The sequence below is a fragment of the Chionomys nivalis genome, chromosome X, assembly GCF_950005125.1.
Source record: "Chionomys nivalis chromosome X, mChiNiv1.1, whole genome shotgun sequence".
Lineage (NCBI taxonomy): Eukaryota > Metazoa > Chordata > Mammalia > Rodentia > Cricetidae > Chionomys > Chionomys nivalis.
Genome location: NC_080112.1, coordinates 117373567 through 117397915, shown reverse-complemented (window position 1 = coordinate 117397915; position 24349 = coordinate 117373567). Strand labels below are relative to the sequence as shown.

The following is a 24349-nucleotide window of genomic DNA, read 5'->3' as shown; positions in this document are numbered from 1 at the left end:
CACCATTTCTCCCTAGGGTCTTCTTGTCCTGAATCTCTTGTATATTTTTTTTGTCCTAAGTGGTAGGAGAAGGGGTAAGCCCAGCATGACAGGTGAATAAAAAAAGAATGTGTGGGTCAGTGAAAACCTACTATGCAATTTGGAAAGCTCTGGAAAGCTCTTGAAATATAAAAGGCCTGCATAAGGTAGAACAGCAATTTCATCTCATGCAAGGAGGCCTTGTTATTCTGTTTAAAGGAAATTTCTTCAATAGCTTACACACATATTTTACTAAACCAGAAAGCACATGAAACAAATTTATTGAGAGTCTACAATCTTTATTGAGATGCGAGTGATTTGGAAATAAGAATATAACAATATATTGTTGGTGACAGAAAATAAATCCGTGTATCTGACACCTGGTGACAGTGGCACTCTGGTCTCCCCCACAATCTTCAGAGAGAGGTTATGGGAAGCCGGAGGAGAACATCTGGGTGCTCACAGCCTCATATATCTGCTGTGTTGCTCTCTCCTCTTCTGAAACCATCTCTACAGTGATTGAGGAAAAGGAATCGGTTTAGCACATTAAACTTTAAGGACCACAGCTGAAAAGTCTGTCATGTAACCTTACATATCAGTGATAATTTAGACTGCACAGAACCTGCTGTCTCACTGCCATAATTCTGTGAGGGGTTGAGGGGCTGGCACAGGGTCCAGTGCTTGCCTAGAATATGGGAGGCCCTGGTTTCCACCCCAGCACTGCAGAATAGTCCCTGGACAAGTAAGTGTCCAGATGTGGCACGTCTTTCCACCTCTCTACAGTAATCCATTCTGGAGGATGTTAGCAGCATTTTCAGGCAGATGCACCAGTGTTTACATAAACTTTATGAGTGCTGGGTTCAGCCTGTGAGCTATCACCTCACTTAAATTGCTCCTGTAAGGATAGAATCTATACTTCGTTTTTAGTATTTCAAATAGTTTAGGATCATGGAGCCACTAGTCAAACAAATTTGAATAATTTGTATATCACAAACCCAGTATGACTCCACAGAGAAACCCTACCCAAAGGGTATCAGTATTACAAGGAGTTGCACATATGGAATATCTACTTATTTATCTAGATGTAATTAATATATCTGTATATATACTATATACCTATTTTAAAAATTAAAATGTATATGCTCATAATTTATTCATAGTATACATGTATGTGTAACATATATGTGTCTATGGAGTAAAAGCAGTTTTTAGTACTATTCTTTATTTCTGTCCGAAGTTATGTTCCGTTATGGGATGTGTCCTTTCTGTAGGGAGGCTTCATTATTTCATTTCTACTCACAAAGACCATAAAGCTCAAAAGTCATTATGAGGGGGATGCAGAGATGCTCAGCAATTAAGAGCACTTGGGGCTCTTGCAAAGGACTAGAGTTTGGTTCCCAGCACCTATTGTGGGTGGATCACAACCACCAGTAACTCCAGCTCTAGGGGATTGATGCATCTTCTAGTACTTGCACACATGTTGTATATGCCCACAGAGACATACACATAATAAAATTAGAAAAACAAATTTTAAAAATAATTTTCAAACAGTGTTATGCCAACAACAAAATAATTTCATAGATAAGATAAAAGAGCCCAAGACCTAAAGCAAGTTCTAGAATGACTGTCCTGAAAAATGGCTTTTTTAAGTTTACTGACCTTCACCAAGGCTTCACTCACACCCATCCATCTTGCTAGTTGTTTTCTGAGGACAAAAAAGCAGATGTTCAGTATTTAGCATTAGAGATGAAATAATATGTGAAAGCTATTTCATATTTGTTTTAAAATATTAGGCTCATCACCCACCTTCTGTGATATTCACCTTTAAGGCTTTGGAGCTTTAAACAAATTCTACAAGCATTTTTTTTATTAATGTACCATTTACAGACATGAAAATCCAAGCATGACCCCAATAAGCAATTTTAAAAGCACCAACACAGGCACCAATAGCCTCAAAAGAAATGCTCTTAACACTGGGTGTAGTGGTGTAGGAGACTTTGTCTCTAAAAACAAGAGAAAACAAAACAAAGAAAAAGCTACAAAGCAAATACACAAGCAAAACCCTGTGTGAGGCCCTTTGCCTGGACAGAAGGATTAAACTCAAAAGAGGATGGATAAATAAAGAGCACATGAGGATTTTTAATATTCAGCTCATGCACGAGAATGTCCAATGTGATCCATCTTTGGGGAAAATAGAATATTACCTTTATTTTAATTATTTGGTGTATGTATGTGTGTGTGTGTGTGTACACGTGCACATGTGCCCCAGAACCACAGTAAACAAGGGGAGGCTAAAGGATGCCTGATGGAAGTTAGTTTCCTTCTTCTACCACGGATGTGGATTCTGAGGGTGGAACTCAGGTTCTCCAGCTTGGTGGCAAGTGCTTTTACTGACTGAACATCTCACCAGCTCCGGGAAATAAAATATTTAAAGCACAACAGACAGGAAACATTAGAAAAACCTTCCAGAATATCCTTCTTGAATTCCTAGAGTAAGAGAGGCTCAGGTAAAGGGTCCTTGCAAGTTTCAGGCCAGCCAGGACTACAGAGTGAGATGGTACCCCTCAATAAATAAGAATAAACAGAAAAAGAAACCCAGAAAAGCTGGAGCATGCCCTAGATCTCAGTCCAATATTAAGTATTGCTTTTATGAACCCTTTCCTGTGGAATAGCAAAAAAGGAGGCCAAAAATAGGAGGAGAAAGTTGGGGTCAGGCTTGGCAGTACATTTAAACCCAGCACTTGGGGGTCAGAGGTGGGTGTTTCTCTGACTTTAAGGCCAGTCTGCTCTACTGGCCTCAAATGTGAGTTCCAGGCCATGAAGGGATTCATAGTGAGACCCTGAAGGTGGGGGTTAAGGAGAGAAATGTTCCAATTAATTCATAATTATAAAAATTATATATATATAAAACAAGATATGCAGAGTTATCTAAACTTTTGACAAGAAAAGGATGTCTCTCTGTATTATCCCAAACATACCTCAGGCTTACATGCCTCTTTTAAGAGGACTTTACTAATATAGCAGACATGACCTGAAGTTTTCCACTTGATTTATTTACATATTATATAAAATACATTTATTCCCATTTTGCACGACTCTTACAGTTTCAGAGGGTGAGTCCATGACCAATACCATAGGAAGCAAGGCAGCAGGTAGGCAGGCATGGCGCTGGAGCAGTAGCTGAGTGCTTACATCTTCATCAACAAGCACTCGGCCGGGGGTGGTGTTAACTGGGAATGCTGTGGGCCTGCTCCAGAATTATGGTGCAGGACACAGGATCCAGCAGTCCAAATTTTTCAGGAGTCTAATATTTCAAGAGGCAAGTGTTTTGGGGGTGCTGACAAGATTGCAAAGTGGGATACTGCTGGCCTGCAAGCCTGATGACCTGAATTTGATGCATTGACTTACTCCCACAACTGTCCTCTGACCTCCACATGTGCCAAATGGTGTGTGTGAACATACACACACACACACACACACACACTCCACACTCACTAACGTACACCAACAAATAAATGAAGTTAAATAAATAACATATGATTAAAAAAATAAACGACGGCATGTCGGGGACCAGGGAGAAAGTCAACTGTCATGGGGGACCAGTGCATGCTCTCCTTAAGTAAGGCATCAGGCCAGGCAAAATCCTCACCTTGCTGTAAAGCCGAGGGAGCCATTGCTCTGGAAGATGCGCTCCAGTTCCTCCAGCTGCCACTGGTTGAATCGATGGCGTAGGCGACGTCGTGGCACCTGCTTTGGTACAGACGGCAGTCTCGGCCCACCATCAGGAATCGGTACCGCCGGCACTCTCTCGCCATCCACACGATCAGGAATCAGCTCCTTTGGTTGCTGCTCACTCCCGTGGTCTCCGTTGGTATCACCATCATCCTTGTTCATGTCATCATCTATGGGGCGTGAAGTGCCAGCAGCAGAGTGGCTTTCGCCATTTGATTCCTTTTCTGTTTCCTGTTCCGCTGCTACGGCTCCACATGCTGACTGGCCCTGTCCACTCTCTTCCTCATTTCTTCCATCTTCAGCGGGTAAAGCTTTCATACCTGGAAATGGGGAAACAAAAAGATGAGGCATCAGGCTAGGGCTCGGCATAGGAGTAAAATCATGGCGAAGCCGGAAGTGTGCCGTGCCGTATCCAACCATCTTTTCCGAACCCTTACTCTCATGGAGATTGTTAAACCACTATTCCCAACCACTTACTGACCATACCCTCCTATCCTGTCACTCTCATCAACTCCCAGGTTGAACAAGTAGCTGATCTTGTAACACACATACCTTGAACGCTGTCCATTTGTTCTACGTCTACCAACTGAGACGGAATCTTCGGAAGTTCAGCTAAAGAATAGAACTGTGACCCTTGACCTGGAAGAGATTTCTTCCCGCCTACTCCCTATATACAATGTGTCCAGTTATAGATGTACTGTCCTGGCTTCTTACGGGTTGATCCCTGAGGTGCCTACATAAGAGCAGTTTGATGCTTTGGCGAGCAGCATGTTTTTGAAGGAAGGGCACGGTTATTAGGAAAGTAGACCAGATACGGCCTTTAAAACACCATCTCAGCTAAGTCCTCTGACCTTGGTGAATTATCTTTCTACAGAAGGGGTGGTGGTCAACTATGGAAAACAAATTTTAGGGCGTAAGAAGAGATTCCTCAGTAGCTCTGGAGACATTGGGGACATTTTGGAGAATTACCTCTTGGTCTAGTGTCCCACATTAGGTCCTTGGTAGTTGACAGAAACAATAAATGAATGTGATTATCTAGGAGGCCTCTGCCTTTGAGTTTTTGCAGAAAGTGAAGTTAGATCCTGTAGTGGCTTTAATGCTAATGACCCCTATAGACTTATATATTTGAATGCTTGTTCCCCAGTTGGTAGAACTATGTTGGAAAGATTGGGAACTATAGCCATGTTAGAGGATGTCTGGCCTTGTTGGAAGAGGCATGTTGTTGGAGGTGGGCTTTGAAGTCTCAAAGGCCCACAGCATTCCCAGTCAACACCACCCCCGGCCGAGTGCTTGTTGATGAAGATGTAAGCACTCAGCTACTGCTCCAGCGCCATGCCTGCCTACCTGCTGCCTTGCTTCCTATGGTATTGGTCATGGACTCACCCTCTGAAACTGTAAGCAAACTACCAGCTAAATGCTTTCTTTTATAAGTTGCCTTTATGGTGGTATCTCTTCAAGCAATAGAAAAGTAGCTAAGATAGAGCCTGCTTGCTTCCATGTTCTGACTTTGCAGGAGCTTGGGCAGGGTTGCAAGTCCTGGGGCTATTCAGCAGGCAGATCGGTGGGCTCATCTTCACCAGGGCTACTGAGGAGGAGCTTAGTAGTACTGTCCAGCCTTCATGAGCGCTGGCAAAGTGTGAGAACAGTCACACCTGTGCTGAGGTTCCTCACCTTTCTCTTGAACGCATTTCTAACGTCTTCTGTGAATGGTGAAAGTGTCAAGAGCAGGCCCTTGTGCCTGGTTTCCATCCCAGAGTCAAGCAGCCCCTTCACTGGCATGTGGTCAGACTGGTCCAGAGGCAGCCAGCTTTCCCCAGCATGTTCTGGTCACTCTTAAAATGGAAGGTGCCCTAAAGTACTAGTGTCTGTCCAGGCACACACTATTTGGGGCTGGGAATATTCTGGAGCCCTGGTGCTGAAATTCTTCCAGGATAAGACTTACCTCACAGTTCTGGTAACTACCTCACAACTAAATCTACATATTTATCTTTCCTGAATTTTCCTTCCCTCTTTGCTCTAAATACTGACATTGCTTTTGTCAAAGTATCAAGAATATGAGATTTTTCTTTCTAGTCTGACCAGAATAGCAAAAACATACATTTCTGAACTGGGGTTGTAGCTCAGTTTGCAATAGTTCTTACCTAGCAAGCTTAAAGGCACAGGATCCCTATGAGCTGCATAAAGCCAATATGATGTGTGCCAGTCTGTAATGCTATCAGTTGAGGAGCTGGACGCTGTAACGCCAGAGTCATCCTAGTCTACAAAGTGAGTTTGTGTTCAGTAAGCGACACATGACACTATCTAAAAATAGAAAATGACAGTCTGTCTAAAAAAAGACAACCATTTCTTTCTACCAATTATACTATTTCTATTTACAGTAAACAAATGAGCAGGGGGTCTGATTTAATTTTTAAAATTCACTAATGTGTTTTTGTCTTATTATGTAAACTATCGGGAGAATATTCCCTGTATGTTTGAAAAAAATGTGTATATTACTTCTTGTGGTTAGAATTTCCAGTTTACCTTTTAGGCTTTAATATAGTGAGTTCACATTGCCTTAGGATGCTCTATTTTTATTATATATTATTAAAAATGATATATTAAAATCTATATTGTTATAGAACTTTCCATGTCTCACTTCATATTATTATTTCAGGTGAGCTTTTTTAAAATGTTTTTTTTGGGGGGCACAGAATTTCATGTAGTCTCATTAGTTCCAGAATTCCCTATATCTTAGGATAACCTTGTTCTGGTCCTCTTCTACCTCTCTCCCATTTTCTGGGATAATAACATTGCTACCAACATCCCCTGCTAACTTTTTGAATAATTGGTTATATAAGATATGAAATTATCCATTGACAGGGCTTTAAATTTTATTTTCAATGCCTTAAATATGTTGTCCAAGGTATTTTATGACCTCCATGTTTTCTGAGGGCACTATTCATTATACTGATATGCCATTGGATGTGATGCTACTTCTCTTTTGCTGTTATCATGAACAGGTGACCCTCAGTGTAAATATCAAGCTTACTATGTTTTAAGGTGGTTAGGCTTTCTTGCATGACTAGTAATTTATCCCTTTATCCTATCATTTCTATATCCCATTCCATGTTTTTTCTTTAGAAAGAGATCTTTGAATTTAACTCTTTAGTTTTTTTTATTTGCTTGGGATAATGCTCTTGTACACTATAAAGATTTGTCACTTGTATTAGTTGAATAAAACACTGATTGGACAGTAGCCAGGCAGGAAGTATAGGCAGGGCTACCAGACTCAGAGAATTCTGAGAAGAGGAAAGGCAGAGCATGAGTCACCAGTCAGATGCAGAGGAAGCAAGATGAGAATGACTCATTGAGTAAGGCACCAAACCACGTGACTAAATATATAAAATTATGGGTTAGTTTAAGTTGTAAGAGCTAGTTAGTTATAAGCCTGAGCTAATAGGCCAATCAGTTTATAATTAATATAAGCCTCTGTGTGTTTCTTTGGGACTGAGTAGCTGAGCAATCAGGCAGAACAGAAAATTCTGTCTACATTGCCTATCACCAATAACAACTTATAACCAACCCTCCTTAAATGACAATAAGGTAGGTATAGTTCTCTAGACTATTTCCTGTTGTTTGGGGGCACTAACATCTTTGGAGAAACCTTAAATAAATAAGGATAATTGTTAGCAGTTATCTTTGTCAGGATAATTGCTAGCAAAAGTCAGCTGGAGTAATCTGTGAGACTAAATCATCTCAGTCAGCAGCCTCAAAGCTGCTATGGATGCTGGATCACCTGGGGTATCATTTTCATTGGTATCTGGTCCACTTTCTCTGAAAATGTATAAACTTTTAAAGGTAACATACAAATCTGTTTTAGTATAGGTATAGATTGTGCTTTGTACATGAGTCAGTTAAAGACGACTTTTTGTTATATGTTTAAGCAGGTAAAATATACACCACATGTCTTGTAGTCCTCCTAGGTTTATTTCTTTATGTTTTTAGCCAGGATTTACAGGGTGTCTTCCTCAATCAAACCTGATTTTCTTTAACCTGGATGAATCCATAGCTTTTCATTTCCTGTGGAAATAAAAGCATAACCTCTTCCCCCAAATAACATATTTTGACTTAAAATTTGAAGTAATTTTTAAAATATATAGGTTGGTTGAATCTAGAAGTTTTAAAATTCAGTTTCTCTTAGCAGTCAAAAATTTAAAGACAATAAAAAACATACAGGATCCAGATTCTCTGTGTGTTTTTTTATCTTTATGTAGCTTATTATATGTTTTTCTTACTGTATTCCTTTTTAAGGACTTTATTTAACATTTTTCTTTTCTCTCCCAAACCTGTATATATATATATATATATATATATATATATATATATATATATATATTTTGGTTTTTCGAGACACCTGTATATATTTTTATACACACTGTAACCTGTTTAGAGGTTTATTCCTGTCTGAATCTGTCTTAACTGCATATTTGTAGCCTTTTCTGTCTGCATGAACAACCCCCCCCAAATTTTCCATGCAGCATGTAGTTTAAGCCCATAGGCAGCAGCTGAGAGATGCCTCTCTGTACTGGGACCCATATGAAAGACTGCAGGCATGAGAAACACAAGAATAAGAAGCAGAGTTTAGCTCTGTTTTTGTGTGTTTTGAACCTTTTTTTTTTTCAGGTCTTATGTGGATCTACATTGGATAGTGGGTACCATTTGTAGTCAGAAGTTTCTGTCCTGCCAGCCAGCTCCTGAATAACCAACAGCTACTTCCTGCTGCGGGAACTCCTTCTGTTCCTTCAGCCAATAGCCTTTGAGATACCATCCCACTGGGGTGTGGTCTCTTTCACTTTAAAAAGAAGCAGCAGCCCTCTTCTTGCTCTTTTGCTTCGGACTCCTTTCTTGGATAACATATAGCTATCCTCCTGGATATTGGAAGTAGACAAGATTGCCAGGCAAAAGTTGGGAGCATGAGGGTGGGGTGGGGTGGGGGTAAGAGGATATGGGGAGAGAGAAGGGAGAAGGGGAGGATTGGGGAGAGCTTGGGGGAATGGGATGCTTTGGGATGGAGGAAGGGTGGATATGGGAGCAGGGAAGAAGATATCTTAATTAAGAGAGCCATTTTAGGGTTGGCAAGAGACTTGACTCTAGAGGGGTTACCAGGTGTCCAAGGAGATGTCCCCAGCTTGTTCCTTGGGCAGCAGAGGAGAGGGTGCCTGAACTGGCCTTATCCCATAGCCACACTGATGAATATCTTGCATATAACCATAGAACCTTCATCTGGCGATGGTTGGAGATAGAGAAAGAGACCCACATTGGAGCACTGGACTGAGCTCTCAAGGTCCAAATGAAGAGCAGAAGGAGGGAGAACATGAACAAGGAAGTCAGAACCGCGAGGGGTGCACCCACCCACTGAGACGATGTGACTGATCTAATGGGAGCTCACCAAGGCCAGCTGGACTGGGACTGAATGAGCATGTGATCAAACTGGACTCTCTGAATGTGGCTGACAATGAGGGATGACTGAGAAGTCAAGAACAATGGCACTGGGTTTTGATTCTACTGCGTGGACTGGCTTTATGGGAGCCTAGTCTGTTTGGATGCTCACCTTCCTAGACCTGGATGGAGGCGGGAGGACCTTGGACTTTCCACAGGGCAGGGAGCCCTGACTGCTCTTAGGACTGGAGGGGGAGGAGGAGGGGGAGAAGGTAGAAATTTTTAATAAATAAATGAACAAATTTAAAGAATGCACAATAATACACATAAAAATAGATTCTGTTAATTACCTAGGTTACAGAATAGGTTTACAGAAAATTAGGACACAAAAGGCACAAATTAGGAGAGACCAGTTACAGACTCTTAATTACTTTCAGAGATTGTTAGGAGACATTTCCAGTCTACAACCAGCTTTTGGGATAACATCTGATCTAATAATTCATTTAAACAAAACCTTAGATGGTGACAAAGATTTGAATAGTCCCAGAGAGTTAACAGCTGACGTGGAAAAGGAACTGATGATGGTTGAGGAAAAATTACAGGAGGCACATGTGGATAGGGTGAATCCAAATCTTAGTTGTATTCTAGTCATATTGCCTTCCAGAATTTCTCCTACAGGAAAGGTATTATTTTAGAATGGATTTTTTACCACACAACCCTAGTAAAAAATTAAAATCTTATGTAGAAAAGATCTCTGAATTAATTATAAAAGGTAAACTGAGACTTTGTCAACTAGCAGGTATAGACCCAGCAGAAATTATACTGCCTTTCCCTACTTATGAAATAAAAAAGTTATGGGAGGACAATGAACCATGGGAAAGAGCTTGTGCCAATTTTTTTTGGAGAAATTAATAGCAACTATCCCCAAAGTGGTAGACTTAACCTTATAAAGAGAGCAACAAGCTAAGGAGATTATAAAGAGATGCCCTACTTGCTCTTTATATAACCAAACACCACTACCTGCAGGGACTAACCTAAAGGGTACTCAAAGGAATGAAATCTGGCAGATGGATGTGTTCCACTTTGCAGAATTTGGCAAATTAAAATATGTACATCACACCATTGACACTTATTCAGGCTTTCAGTGGGCAACTGCTTTAAGCTCAGAAAAAGCTGATTCGTACATTTATTAGTAGTTATGGCCATCATGGGTATACCTGCACAAATAAAGACAGATAATGGTCCAGCTTATGTCTCTAGGAAAATGAAACAGTTTTTTGCTTATTATAGTATTAAGCATGTTACAGGTATACCTCACAATCCAAAAGGTCAAGCAGTTATAGAAAGATCAAATCGTACTATAAAGGATATGCTGAACAAACAGAAAGGGGTAGAAAATGCCCCCAGAAATAGATTACATAATGCTTATTAACCTTGAATTTTCTTAATGCCAATGAGAAAGGGACAACAGCAGAGAGACATTGGATAATGGAAAAGTCTGCTGAACTAAATCAACCAGTTTATTTCAAGGATGTGCTGACCTCTCAATGGAAGCCAGGAGATGTGCTACGCTGGGGAAGAGGTTTTGCTCTTGTTTCCACAGGAGAAGAAAAATTGTTCAGTTTGAAGAGGAGAAACCTCTTGGAAAGGAGAAATGACACCTCATTCACAATGATGATAATCATACAGGTGGTAAGAAAAACATAGGATGGGGGCAGGTTTCTGTTCTTATCCCCGCAGGAAAACACTCATCTTTAAAAAATTCATGGGACTCTGGATGTTTGAATACTGACAGTTGGAAAAATAACTACCCAATAGGGACTATCAAGAAAACTGAATAGGTTCTGTAAGTATAAAAATCTAAGATATACGTTTATATTTCTAAACTTATAGAGCTGGTTTTGGAGTTGGACTCTGGCTCAGTCCCTCTCTAATTCCAAGCCTGTTGTTAAGAGAAATAAAACAGAGTTTCTGGAGTTTCTGTCTCACGTCAAGAACCATGATATGGGACAGAAAGAAAAATGAATTTAGAAAACATCTTTGCTTTTCTTCATATCTATTTTTGTCTTTATCATGCCTTTCATTGAATATATACATCTGTAAATGTCTATATAAATAATGTTTAAGTTTTCCACAATGAACAATGAGTTTTTTCTGCAGTAATCTTTGAAGTTTCCAGGAAGAAGATGGGACCCCACAACAACAATTCCACCTGGTTGATATGATGTCATGATACTGATAGCACTACTACAAGACCTGTTTTGGGTACCAGCTGCACAAGACAGTTCCAACTTGATTAGCTGAAATGGTGCACATCTTTTACAACATTCTGGCCAAACCTCCACAAAATACTCAGAGACTGTTTGCAATTTTAAAAGACATTGATCTTGAAACTTAACCATCATTTTACTTTCACAGGATCCCCAAGAAAGAACGTCACCCCCATGACAGCTGGAAGTAATTCTAGAGGACGATGCCCCCTCTCCCAGCACAGTTTGTCTTCAGACTTAGGGACATCATTTAGGGGATGATTATAGTTGATATACAGTTGAGGGTTGGGGGAGAGATTTTATAAGCTCAGGAATCTTTTTGACAAAAAAAGGAAAATTGGATGATGGGATAATAGATTGGTATTTGTGAATTATTGTTTATAGAGAATTACATTGGATACAAAGTTGAATATTGGATACAATATTTAATATATTGAATATTGTATGCATGCATGCTTCTACCTCTGTTTAAAACATTTTTATGTATTGATATATATATATATTTACCATATTGTAGTGTACATTTATACCTCTGATTAAGATACATATATATTATTTATGTATTGGTATATATATTTACCATATTGCAATGTATACTTGTACATTGTTTACATTTGGAGGTCATTGTCCTCAATTTTTGCACAGTTGTTTCTTGTCTTAGTCTTTAAGTTAGATAGGTATTAGGAATTGTAGATCAATAGTCATCTATGTTTGTCATATTTATAGTTAGACTAATCAGCTTCTTTATATACATAGAGATTATATTCTGTATAAATTGATAATTTTCAACCTCTTCAAAGAACCGTAGAAAATGGCACTTAATCTAATTTAGAGTTTTGTGGTAGAGAGACACAATCGTTCCTGGCAACACCTATCTATTCTTTTTTTTTTTTGATCTATTCTTGAGAGTTTGTTGAGCACCAAAGACACTCCATTTGGAGCTTGTCTTCTTCTTGTCCAAACTGGCCTCTGGGCAAGGAACTGCCCATACCTCAACTACTGACAAAATATATAGTATCTGGAAATGGATAAGCAGAAGTATCAAATTATGTCAATATAGGGTAAGACGGTTTTGAAAAATTTCTTGCCTTCAAAAATAATCTGTCAATTATTCTAGACCTTAGCCAAAGTTGGTTGCTTCAACGTTGCAAACGTGACTTTGGGTGATTGCCCAGGTAGCTAGTTGTCTCTGTGACTTGATGCATGTTTTGGAAGTTGTTTGATTATACTTCCTAATTACTCAGGTAACATTATTTCCCTTCTCAGATATTTGATGTGGTTGAAGACTGGATAAATGTAGTTACTTTTTTCTCATGACTTGGCCAAGTTATTTATTATACAAGACTTAAGTAGTTAGAATAGGATATTTGTTCTTATCATATATAATTTTGTAGTAGGTTTAGAACTCTCTTACTTAAACAAAAGGGGGAGGTGCTGTGGGAGCTCCTTCTGCTCCTTCAGTCTTTGAGATACCAACCCACTGGGACGTGGTCTCTTTCACTTTAAAAAGAAGCAGCAGCCCTCCTCTCGCTCTCTTGCTTCGGACTCCGGTTCTAGAGACTAGACTCCTTTCCTGGTCATGTAGGATGGTGTTCTGTAATTTTTTTCCCCTCAAATAAATAACCCTTTTAATAATAAGTCCAAACTGGTGTGGGCTTGTTTTGCACTTTAACTTCCCAAATAACTGACTTGGAGACTTAATAAAAGTTTTAATTGCTTGACTGATAGCTCAGGCTTGTTATGACCTAACTCTTGCATTTAAATTTACCCATATTTTGTATCTATGCTTTGCCACATTGCTCATGGCTTGTTATCTCATTTTCTACACATTCTATTTTCCTCATTAGCTGGCTGGCATTCTTCTGACTCCAACCCTTCTTCCTTCTAGCATTCTCAGTTTGGCTGTCCCACTTATAATTTTTGCCTGGCTACCATTCAATCAGCATTTTATTAAACCAATTTGAGTGACAAATATTTATATTGTACAAAGGGAGTAGTTCACATCACTGAACCTCAAGCCCACAGTTATAGTTAGACTGGCTGGCCAGCAAGCCCTCTGCATCTACTTTTCTCACAGAAACCAGGTTTCAATGTTTGCCGCTGTGCCTAGCTTTTACGTCTATGTTGGGGGTCAAAATTAGATCTTTATGCTTACTTAGCAGTCATTTTCACTACTGAGCCCTCTCCCAGTCCCACTTTTAAAAATTTAGATGGAGACCTCGTGTAGTGCAGTATGGACTTGAGCTTGCTGTGCAGCCAAGGATGACCAGGGCATTCTGATTCACATACAATCTACTTCTCAAGTGCTGTGACTACAGACCTCAGCCACTGTCTTTAGCTCTTATTGTTTCTGCTGATACTTTCCCCACAAATGTGCCCCATTGTCTGTTTTATCACAGACAACTTTCTTTCCTTTTCATTACAATATTTCATTTAAAAATTAAAATATAATTCCATTGCTTCCCCTTTCATCTCTTCCCTCCAACCCCTCCCATATGTTCCCCACATTTCACTCACTTTCAAAATTTTGGCTCCTTCTGTGATAATTTTGTGAATAGACAGACAGACAAACACATACATATATATTAATATAATATAATATAACATAATATATATGATTTTAGGGCTGACTAATCGGTATTGGATAACCAGTTAGGGAGCTCATCCGAGGTAAAGACTAATTTTCTTCCTCCTAGCATTCCTCAGTCCTCTGTAGTTCTTTATCCAGGGCCAGGTCCTGTGGGGTTTCCTCCTTACATCTTGGCAACTGTATTGGTCTTGTCCTTGTTCAGGTCTGCCTGACAATTTTCATGAAGACTGCATGGTGTCATATGATTAAGAATGTGTCCCACCCATGGCAATTAGGAATGAGTACATCTAATTACATGTCATTTGAACATGAAACAGAAACACTGTAACCTGGGCTAAGGAAGACACCACAGGAGAACCGTATGTGACCACCTGGGGAAATTTGTAGCCGTGACTAGGGAGTGACAGGGCACCTGGGCACACCTTCTCATTATACAGCCAGCACTAGGGGCCCAAGGCCTCCTCCAGTGTGCAGTCATGGTGTCACCGATTAGTGTAGCCTTGTAGATGTGCGTCCGGTAGAATCTCATGGTCATTGCCTAACAGGGAGACGCTTCAGAGAACTCCTTGAAGGAAAGCAGCTCAGGATTCCTGAATGGAAGGGAGATTTTCTATAGCTGCCCCCATTGCTCTGAGCTAGTGTGTTCTTGTTATCTGAGTGTCCTGTACACCTTGTGCTTAAATGTCCTCAGCCCTGTGTTCTCCCTTCCTTCTTGCCAAATGTGAATTCTCCCATCCTATGGAGCTTGTAGCAGGAGCCGATGAAGAGAAGCCCACGCTTCTGTAAGCTGAGTCTAGAGAAGTCGCAGCTGCAGCAGATGGAGAAGGAGGAGAGGAAAAGTTTGCAGACAAGAGGAGGTCCTCCGAACTGTCAACACCAGGATAAGTCACATCTGCATGTTCTACCTAAATGCCATTCCCTTGGTAACACAGACACATACCTTAGCCATCTCAGAAGGCACTTGAAACAGATATTGAGAAGTCAGCTCTTTATTGTAAACACAGGGCTGAGAGGACAAGGGTGTAATAACAGGATATTGGTGGCAGCAAAATGTAAGACCTATGACAGAACTGGCTGTTGACCCATGCCACTTACGGCCACTAAAGTTCCTCACAGAAATGGGTGGGGTAGGGAAAACAGTTAGGAGGAGCCTAGTTACCATATCATTGCCTGTGCCCTGTGAACCCCATGAGTAGTTTCTGTCAGAGTCCAGGGCCAGAATGAAATCCTGAGTATGGAGGGGCACGGATCATCTGTATTGGGAAAAAACACTCTTTCTTCCTAGGCTCTTGCCTGTCTTTCCTGTAGCCTTGAAGTCCTCTATGGTAAGAGTGGGGTGAGCACAGTATGAAGGGTGACAAACAAGAACATGTGTGTCAGTGCAACTCTACAGCAGAAACTGGGAAGCATCTGCAATCCACAGGGATGACTAACTATGGCTTAGAGGTGTTGCCTCCTGAAAAGAGACCTTGTCACCCTGTTTAAATGATATTTCCTTGATAACTTGGACATGTATCTTAACAATCTCAGAATATACACAAGACAAATACAGTGGGCATTCACTTCTTTATTGCAAACAGAAGCACTGAGGAAATCAGCATGTATTAGCGGGGTTTTGGCAGCAGCCAAATCTCATGAGCATCTGACACCTGGTGAGAGTGGCACTCTAGGTCTCCCCCACAATCTTCAAAGAAAGAGGTTATGGGAAGTCGGAGGGGAACATCTGGGTGCTCACAGTCTCTTATATCTTCTGTATTTTTCTCTCCTCTTCCAAAACCATCTCTATAGTGATTGGGGAAAAGGAAAAGGTTTAGTGTAGTAAATAATTGAAGTACTTAAAAAAACCAGCAGGAATCTGCAGAATTTTAATCTCTCGTAATAAAGACTTTGTCCTTTCCTAGTAGTAGTCACCAGTACTTGCCAGTTAGATATAAGTCAGATGACACTTTAACCTCTTCTAATAAAGACTTTATCCTTTCCTAGTAGTAGTCACCAGTACTTACCAGTTAGATATAGGTCAGATGACACTTTAACCTCTCCTAATAAAGACTTTGTCCTTTCCTAGTAGTAGTCACCAGTACTTGCCAGTTAGATATAAGTCAGATGACACTTTAACCTCTTCTAATAAAGACTTTATCCTTTCCTAGTAGTAGTCACCAGTACTTACCAGTTAGATATAGGTCAGATGACACTTTAACCTCTCCTAATAAAGACTTTGTCCTTTCCTAGTAGTAGTCACCAGTACTTGTCAGTTAGATATAGGTCAGATGACACTTTAACCTCTCCTAATAAAGACTTTGTCCTTTCCTAGTAGTAGTCACCAGTACTTGCCAGTTAGATATAGGTCAGATGACACTTTAACCTCTCCTAATAAAGACTTTGTCCTTTCCTAGTAGTAGTCACCAGTACTTGCCAGTTAGATATAGGTCAGATGACACTTTAACCTCTTCTAATAAAGACTTTGTCCTTTCCTAGTAGTAGTCACCAGTACTTGCCAGTTAGATATAGGTCAGACGACACTTTAACCTCTTCTAATAAAGACTTTGTCCTTTCCTAGTTGTAGTCACCAGTACTTGCCAGTTAGATATAGGTCAGACGACACTTTAACCTCTCCTAATAAAGACTTTGTCCTTTCCTAGTAGTAGTCACCAGTACTTGCCAGTTAGATATAGGTCAGATGACACTTTAACCTCTTCTAATAAAGCCTTTGTCCTTTCCTAGTAGTAGTCACCAGTACTTGCCAGTTAGATATAGGTCAGATGACACTTTGAATCCCAAAGCTGGCACCATTATTAAGGCCAAGAACATGTGTCCAGATAGATCATGTCCTAGCGGAGAACATATGACTATTAACACTGCTAAATCAGAATAATATTAAACTGACTCCTAATGACTTATAGTTCTATCCATAGATCAGTGAATTTTCAGCCCTCATTAGAGAAACTTCTATTTTTGGTAAATGGTGATCAACACAGAGAAATACAAGTGGCTAATAGGCAGAGAAAATAAGAGTTTGAAGAATTCTCATCCACAAATATGCTCCATGCCTTCATCCAAGGCTCAGATATCATTTTGGGAGAGAGGACAGAAAAAGTGTAAGAGCCAGAGGCTGTGCATGACCACAAGGAAAGTGTTTTCTTGGAACATCAGGGTGTGTGTGTGTTGTGTATACATGGTGTGGGACAGTGGTCAATATTCTGTCAGTTATATTTCAAATAAACACTGATTGGCCAGTAGCCAGGCAGGAAGTATAGGCAGGACAACCAGACAGGAAGTAGAGGCAGGCCGCAAGAAGAGGAGAATTCTGGGAAGAAGGAAGCCCATTGTTCTGCAGTCTTTTACCCAGCTGCAGAGGAAGCAAGATGTGACTGCCTTGCTGAAAAAGGTACCGAGCCATGTGGCTAAGATATACTAGAATAATGGGCTAATATAAGTTATAACAGTTAATAAGAAGTCTGAGCTACTAGGCCAATCAGTTTATAACTAATGTAGACCACTGTGTGATTTCTTTGGAACTTAATGACTGCTGGAACTGGGCAGGACAGAAAAATCTCAGATAATACATATACATATATATATATACATACATGTATTTATAGTCTTAGATATGCATATCTGCATATCTAACAATATTTGGGCAGCACAAATTGGTCTGGATGAGTTATAAAAAGTGGGTACACAAAGTTGGGTGGATGGAGGAAGAGTTGGGGGAGGACAAATATGATCAAAACATGTATGAAATTTTCAGAGACTAATAAAAAGTTTAAAAATCCCAGTAGGAGTAGGTAATTTGACTAGATATTTTCTTCATTTCCATAAGATAAGTTTTCATTAGTTATATGAGTTCAGCCTGTGAATTATCAGCAATTCCCCCTGTAAGGATAGAATTTATGATTAGTTTTTAAAATTAGTGTCATGGATCCCCTAGCTACACTTATTTGAATAATTCATATGTCACAACCATGTTATGACTCCCCAGAGAAATGCTTTTTAAAGAATACCAGCCTTGCTGGGGAGTGGCACACACCTTTAATCTCAGCACTCGGGAGGCAGAGGCAGGCAGAGCTTTGCAAGTTCGAGGTCAACCTGGTCTACAGAGTGAGTTCCAGGACAGGCTCCAAAGCTACACAGGGAAATCCTGCCTCCAAAAACAAACAAACAAACAAAAAACCCTACTGGTAATTTTGTTTTATTATCCTCCACCATTAGCAAAAATAAAAACATACTATGTCCCTAATAAGCAATTTCAAAAAACACTTATAGGGACAGCAAAAAAAAAAAAAAAAAAAAAAAAATCCCTCAAAAGAAATGCTCCTAACCCCCAAAAGAAAATCAGTCTTACAATGCATGCATATATATATATATCCTACATATCTGTCATTCATGCAACTATCTTATACATTATCTGTACATATTTTCTAAGCTAAAATGTATACATTCATAATTCAGCCACAAGATACTTGTATATATAGCAGGAGGGGAAGCACGTCATTGGCCTTCAGATGGGCAGCAACAGAGGGCCTCACAGGCTGGCATGACAGGCTATGGAAGACCCCGGCAGACCATCAGTTAGAAGGGAAGGCCAGCCCCGAGCCTGCCTTTCCCAGATACCTGGCTGCAGTGTTCTGTTTAGCCTGCCACACCCACACCTATGTAGGTTCTTAGCCCTGACAGCTTCGAGGCTGTCACTGGGCAAAGATGACTGCACATGGGAACCCCTACCTATCTCCAGCCTCAGCCCCAGCTTCTTACCCCAGAGCCACCACCCCTGGCCCCTGCTCCCAGCAGCACCCCCCCTCCACTGTCTCTCCCATCCTGGAGTAATCAGGGAGAAGTGGGCTGGGGTAGCCTGGGTGTTGGCCAGCTGCCCACTGTCCTTGGTAGCAAATGCCATCTGAAGGAGACACAGCCCAACCTCTCCATCTTTTCCTGGAATATTTTTTGGGTTAAATTTAAAAAATGAAAAATACACACACACACACACACACACACACACATCCATCTTTTCTCAAAAAAAGTAGTAAAAATAGTTTAGTAATTCTTTTTTCTTTAGGAAATGAGCCATTCCTAATTAGTAGGGCTTTCTTTTTCCATTTTCTACCAACCAGGACCACAAATCTCAAAAGACATTTTCAGGCAGAGGCAGGTAGATCTCTGTGAGTTCAAGGCCAGCCTGGTCTACAGAGTGAGTTCCAGGACAACTAGGGCTGCACAGCCCTGTCTTGAAAAAACAAATACATGTATACACATATACATACACACATATGTATAGTTTTTACTACATATAATATATAATATTTAACATATAATAATAACATATATCAATATATTATGCTATCTAATTGATATATTAATATGTTAATATACTTTATGTGTTGTATAATATATTAAAGATTAGTCTATAATATATTTATATTTATATATTATACCACTAAACCATCATTCTAGATCACTCAAAATGTCTTTTGAGATTTGTGGTCTTGGTGGGTAGAAAATGGAACAAGAAAGCCCTACTAATCAGGAATGGCTCATTTCCAGAAGACACATAACTTCCTAAGGAACAAAGAAGGTACTAAACTATTTTTATTACTTAAGTACATATGTACTACACATACATCTTGTGGCTGAATTATGAATGTACGCATTTTAGCTTAGAAAACATGTACCCATAATATATAAGATAGTTCTATGAATGTTATATAAATATGCAGGATATATATGTATACATTGTAAGACTGGTCCTCTTTTTGAGGGGTTAGGAGCATTTCTTTTGAAGTTTTTGCTCTTCATATTAGTGTTTTATGAAATTGCTTATTAGGGACGTGGAGTGTAGAGAATTTGAGTTCAGTTCCTAATACCCATTTGGGCTGCTCATACATACGTGTAACTCCAGCTCCATGAAATTTATGCCCTCTCCTGGCTCCCTTGGGTGTGCACACACATACGTGCATGTGCACACACACACACACACACACACAATTTAGAGATATTTAAAAGGCAATATGAAGCATGGCAAATTAAAAAAGCAACACAATTTGACTCAGAGGACCAACGCGACCTGCAGATAAAGTAACATCTAGAACAGCTTTCCTCCCAAATGGCTGTTCCGTGCTTACTGACCTGCACTCTGGCTTCAGTCACACCCATGCAAGATGCCAATCGTTTCCTGAGGGTAAAAATGGAAGACATTTAGTATTTGGAATTATGGATATGTGAAATTAAATATGAGAAAGATATTTTATATGCATTTCGAAATGTTTGTCTCATTCCCTACCTTCTCTGATATTCACTTTGAGAATTTTGAGAGCTTTAGAACAAATTATTTTATTACCATTAGTAGATATGCAAACCAAAGTATATCTCTAATAAGCAATTTGAAAGCCACTAACACTGTCTAGTAAAAACCTCGAAATAAATGCTCCTAGCACTAGGTGTAGTCATACACGAGACTTAAAACAACAACATCAAAAACTAAACCCAAAACAAAACAAAGCAAAAACTACAAAACAAATGTACAAAGGGAAAACCCAGGTGACATGTTTTGTCAGGATAGAAGGAAGCTCCAATAAAGATTAATGGAAGCATCCTAGAATTTTAAATATTCAAATAATACACAAGGTACTCCAACCTGATGATCATCAGAAAAATGAAATATCACACTTATTTCTTTTCTTAATGTGTGCATGTGTAAATGGTGTATATGGGAGGCGAGAGGACAGCTTGCCGGAGTCCTCTTCTTCCATGTGTGTCTTCAGAATGGAATTCAGGATCTCAGGCTTGGTAGTGTCTTTACCTCATGAGCTATCTTGCCAGTCCAGGTAAAGAAATATTAAAGTCATACCAGGCCCAAGATGAATGTTATAAAATCTCACAACACTAGCCACACAGTCCTGAATTCCAAGCACCATTGGAAACTGAGGTCGAAGACTCCCTGCAAGTACCTGGACAGCCTTGCTACAGAGTGAGGTCTTATATCAGAAAGTCAGAAGAGAAATTCACTCCCACACTTCTCCACCCCTAATAGAAAAAACAGCATGGTGGAATATAGCTTCACTCTCAACACAAATGGCCTAATGGAGATGGTGCTAGCCTGGAACTCATCACAGAACTGAGATACGCTTGAACTTCTGATCTACCTGCCTCCAAATCCCAAGCAATGAGATTACAAATCTGAACCACCCCACTCAGCTTGGGTTGTTTTTTACTTTCATTTTTAATATATATTACAAACCAAATATATACATTATACACATCACATATTATATTTAATGTATATCATATAATAGTCAATATGTAGTATATAATATTCAATATATCATACATTATATTTAATATATCATACAATATCCAATATATCATAAATGATATTTAACATATAACACAGCAATATAATATAATATTTAATATATAATATATACTAACACAATATATGTTATAAATTATATGATAATATAATATATTTGGTCTTTAATATATAATAAACATGTAATATATAACATAATACGTAATAATATACATATCAATATATTATATATCATATATTAATGTACTTAATGTATACTATATCAACATACATTATACTATATTATAAACATATTTATGTATTAATAAAATCAATATGTTAATATATTAATGTACTTTAATACATTAATATAACAATTATTACATCATGCTATATTATATCATTATATAAATTATATTATAATATACTGTATATTTATATATGTAGTATAATAATGTTATATAACACATTAAATAATATGTCAAAGTATATTAACATTAATACATATTAATATAACAATTAGATAATATATATTAATATATGTTGTATTATATGTTATATGTAGTAATAACTATACATATGTGTGTATATGTTTGTTTTTTCAAGACATGGTTTCTTTGTGTAACAGCCCTAGCTTTCCTGGAACTAGCTCTGTAGACCAGGCTGGCCTTAAACTCACAGAGATCTACGAGCTTCTGCCTCCCGAGTGCTGGAATTAAAAGCATGCGCCACCACTGCCCGGCTCATTTTTTTAAAATTGGTTTTATTGGGCTATACATTTTTGTCTGCTTCCCCTCTCTTCCTCTCTTCTCCCCTTCTCCCCTCTCCTGTGACCCCCATGCTCCCAAGTCACTCAGGAGATCTAAAGATAACCTTCCACTCTGTAGCTGAGGCTTGGCCCTGCAATCACCCTCGCACTCACCACTGTAGCAAAATGGCTCAGACGAATAGGTGCTTGCCTGCATGCCTGAATTCAACATCAGGGACACACGTGGTGGGAGAAGAGAAACAATTGTTGAAAGTTGTCATCTGTTCCCCATAGGTGCAATTTTGTGATATGCACATGCAAGCACAACACACACACACACACACACACACACACACACACTGAGGACTTAAATAAGAGAAATTAAAGAATCACATTTAAAAATATGATAAAACGAGGACAAGAGTGGAACCTGGAGGCCCAACGAACAACAGAGCAAGCTAGGCAAGCTACTCACGCCTCCTCAGTGGTGAGGTACTGACTGCGCTGGAAGACGCTCTCCAGCTCTTGGAGCTGAGCCAAGGTGAACCTGTGCTGGTGATGGACTCGGAATTCAGGCACCAGCAGCTTCACGGGATGAACACAGGACCATCGCTCGGCCAAGGACAGCACACCCTGGCTGTCTTCCATGGCCCCACGATCTGGTTCCTGAGGCTGTGACTCATTCTCCCGGCCATGGCCACCAGCGGCGCACTCTTGGGTCCCGTCGTCCACGAGGCCTGCGGCACCAGCAGCTGAGGGGCCTTCTCCTCCTGCTCTGTCTGCTTCTGCTGCTGCAGCTGCTGCGGCTGCGGCTCTTCGCCCAGCCCGGCCCCATCCACTGGCTCCCTCATTTCTTCCCTCTCCAGCCTGCAAGACCCTCAGTGCCTCAACCTCTGGAAGTGGGAAACAGAAAGGGCACCGAGGTGACAGGGCCTCGGGTGCTGCGAAGTCCCTGTGAAGTCGAGCGCCTACAGGCGACGCCAGTGCACGGGGCAGCCCAGCCGCCTCTGTGGACGCTCCTCCCCTCATGGACAGCACCACCCACCGTTCCCAGCACGCACTGACCATCCCAGTTGTCATCGTCGTCGTCATCAAGTCCCACATAAAGCAGGTAATCGAAGTTTTGACGCTCCATGTCCTTCCGGAATGCCGGTGTCGCAGTGCCTTGCGGCTTGCTGTCCGTTGTGCCTCTGTCGAGTCAGAGCTAGAGCTCCCTGCCGTTCCGGAAGTAAGGTCTCTCAGTCTCAAGGACTTGCTATGTCTCTATAGCTTCTGAGTTGGAGCCTTCTACCGCTCTGGGAGTAAGGCTCCTCAACCGGCAAGGGCTAGCTTCCGGTTTCCGGGTCCCCCCATAGTCTGTATTAGTGTGTATCCAATCCTGGCCATGCCGTCCTGGCTTCCGGTTGGCCTGCTATTGCTATGGTCTGTGATCCTCAGGGGCAAAACTGAGTGCAGTCTGAAGCTTGAGTGAGCTGGATGTGTTTGTGGGGGAACGGATGGCACCTGGACAACGGAATAGATAACCTTTTTTTTTTCTTTTTCTTTTTTCTTTTTTTTTTTTTTGATTTTCGAGACAGGGTTTCTCTGTAGTTTTTGGTGCCTGTCCTGGAACTAGCTCTTGTAGACCAGGCTGGCCTCGAACTCACAAAGAGCCTCCTGCCTCTGCTTCCCGAGTGCTGGGATTAAAGGCGTGCGCCACCACTGCCCTGGACAACGGAATAGAAGGGGCCTTCTGAGATGTAACTTCACGAGTCCTTTCACCCTGGTGACTATCTTCCTAGGGAACAGGTGGTGGTCAACCACAGGAACCGATTTGCAGGGGGTAAGAAAAGATCGACCAGAAGCTTTTAAGGCCTTGTGGAGATGTGAGGACATTATCTCTTAGTCTTGACATTGGGTCCTTGCAACTAGGCAGAGAATGGATACTAAGTAATATGTTTATCTGGGAGGCTCTTCTTTGAACTTCCACAGAAAGTTAGAGCCTGCTTGCTTCCATGTTCTGACTTTGAGGAGGTTGGGCAGGGTTGCAGGACCTGGGGCTATTCAGCAGGCAGATTGGTGGGCTCATCTTCACCAGGGCTACTGAGGAGGAGCTTAGTAGTATTGTCCAGCCTTCATGAGCGCTGGCAAAAGCTGTGAGAACAGTCACACCTGTGCTGAGGTTCCTCACCTTTCTCTTGAACGCATTTCTAATGTCTTCTGTGAATGGTCAAAGTGTCAAGAGCAGGCCCTTGTGCCTGGTTTCCATCCCAGAGTCAAGCAGCCTCTTCACTGGCATGTGGTCAGAC

At 40.5% G+C, this 24349-nt stretch overlaps 2 protein-coding genes across 2 annotated transcripts; both read right to left on the bottom strand.

Annotated features, from left to right (window-relative positions):
• Positions 1 to 477: 477 nt before the first annotated feature.
• LOC130868084 (homeobox protein Rhox13-like) lies at positions 478 to 4318 on the bottom strand. The gene is made up of 4 exons (XM_057760325.1): positions 4303 to 4318; positions 3668 to 4070; positions 1678 to 1723; positions 478 to 528 (listed from the first exon to the last, which is right to left on the bottom strand). Exons 1-4 carry the CDS (start codon positions 4316 to 4318, stop codon positions 478 to 480), a joined length of 516 nt encoding a protein of 171 aa, XP_057616308.1.
• Positions 4319 to 15762: 11444 nt separating this feature from the next.
• Positions 15763 to 23196, bottom strand: LOC130868606 (rhox homeobox family member 2B-like). The gene is made up of 4 exons (XM_057760763.1): positions 23127 to 23196; positions 22537 to 22954; positions 20152 to 20197; positions 15763 to 15813 (listed from the first exon to the last, which is right to left on the bottom strand). The coding sequence occupies exons 1-4, from the start codon at positions 23194 to 23196 to the stop codon at positions 15763 to 15765; spliced, it is 585 nt and encodes a 194-aa protein (XP_057616746.1).
• Positions 23197 to 24349: the final 1153 nt, after the last annotated feature.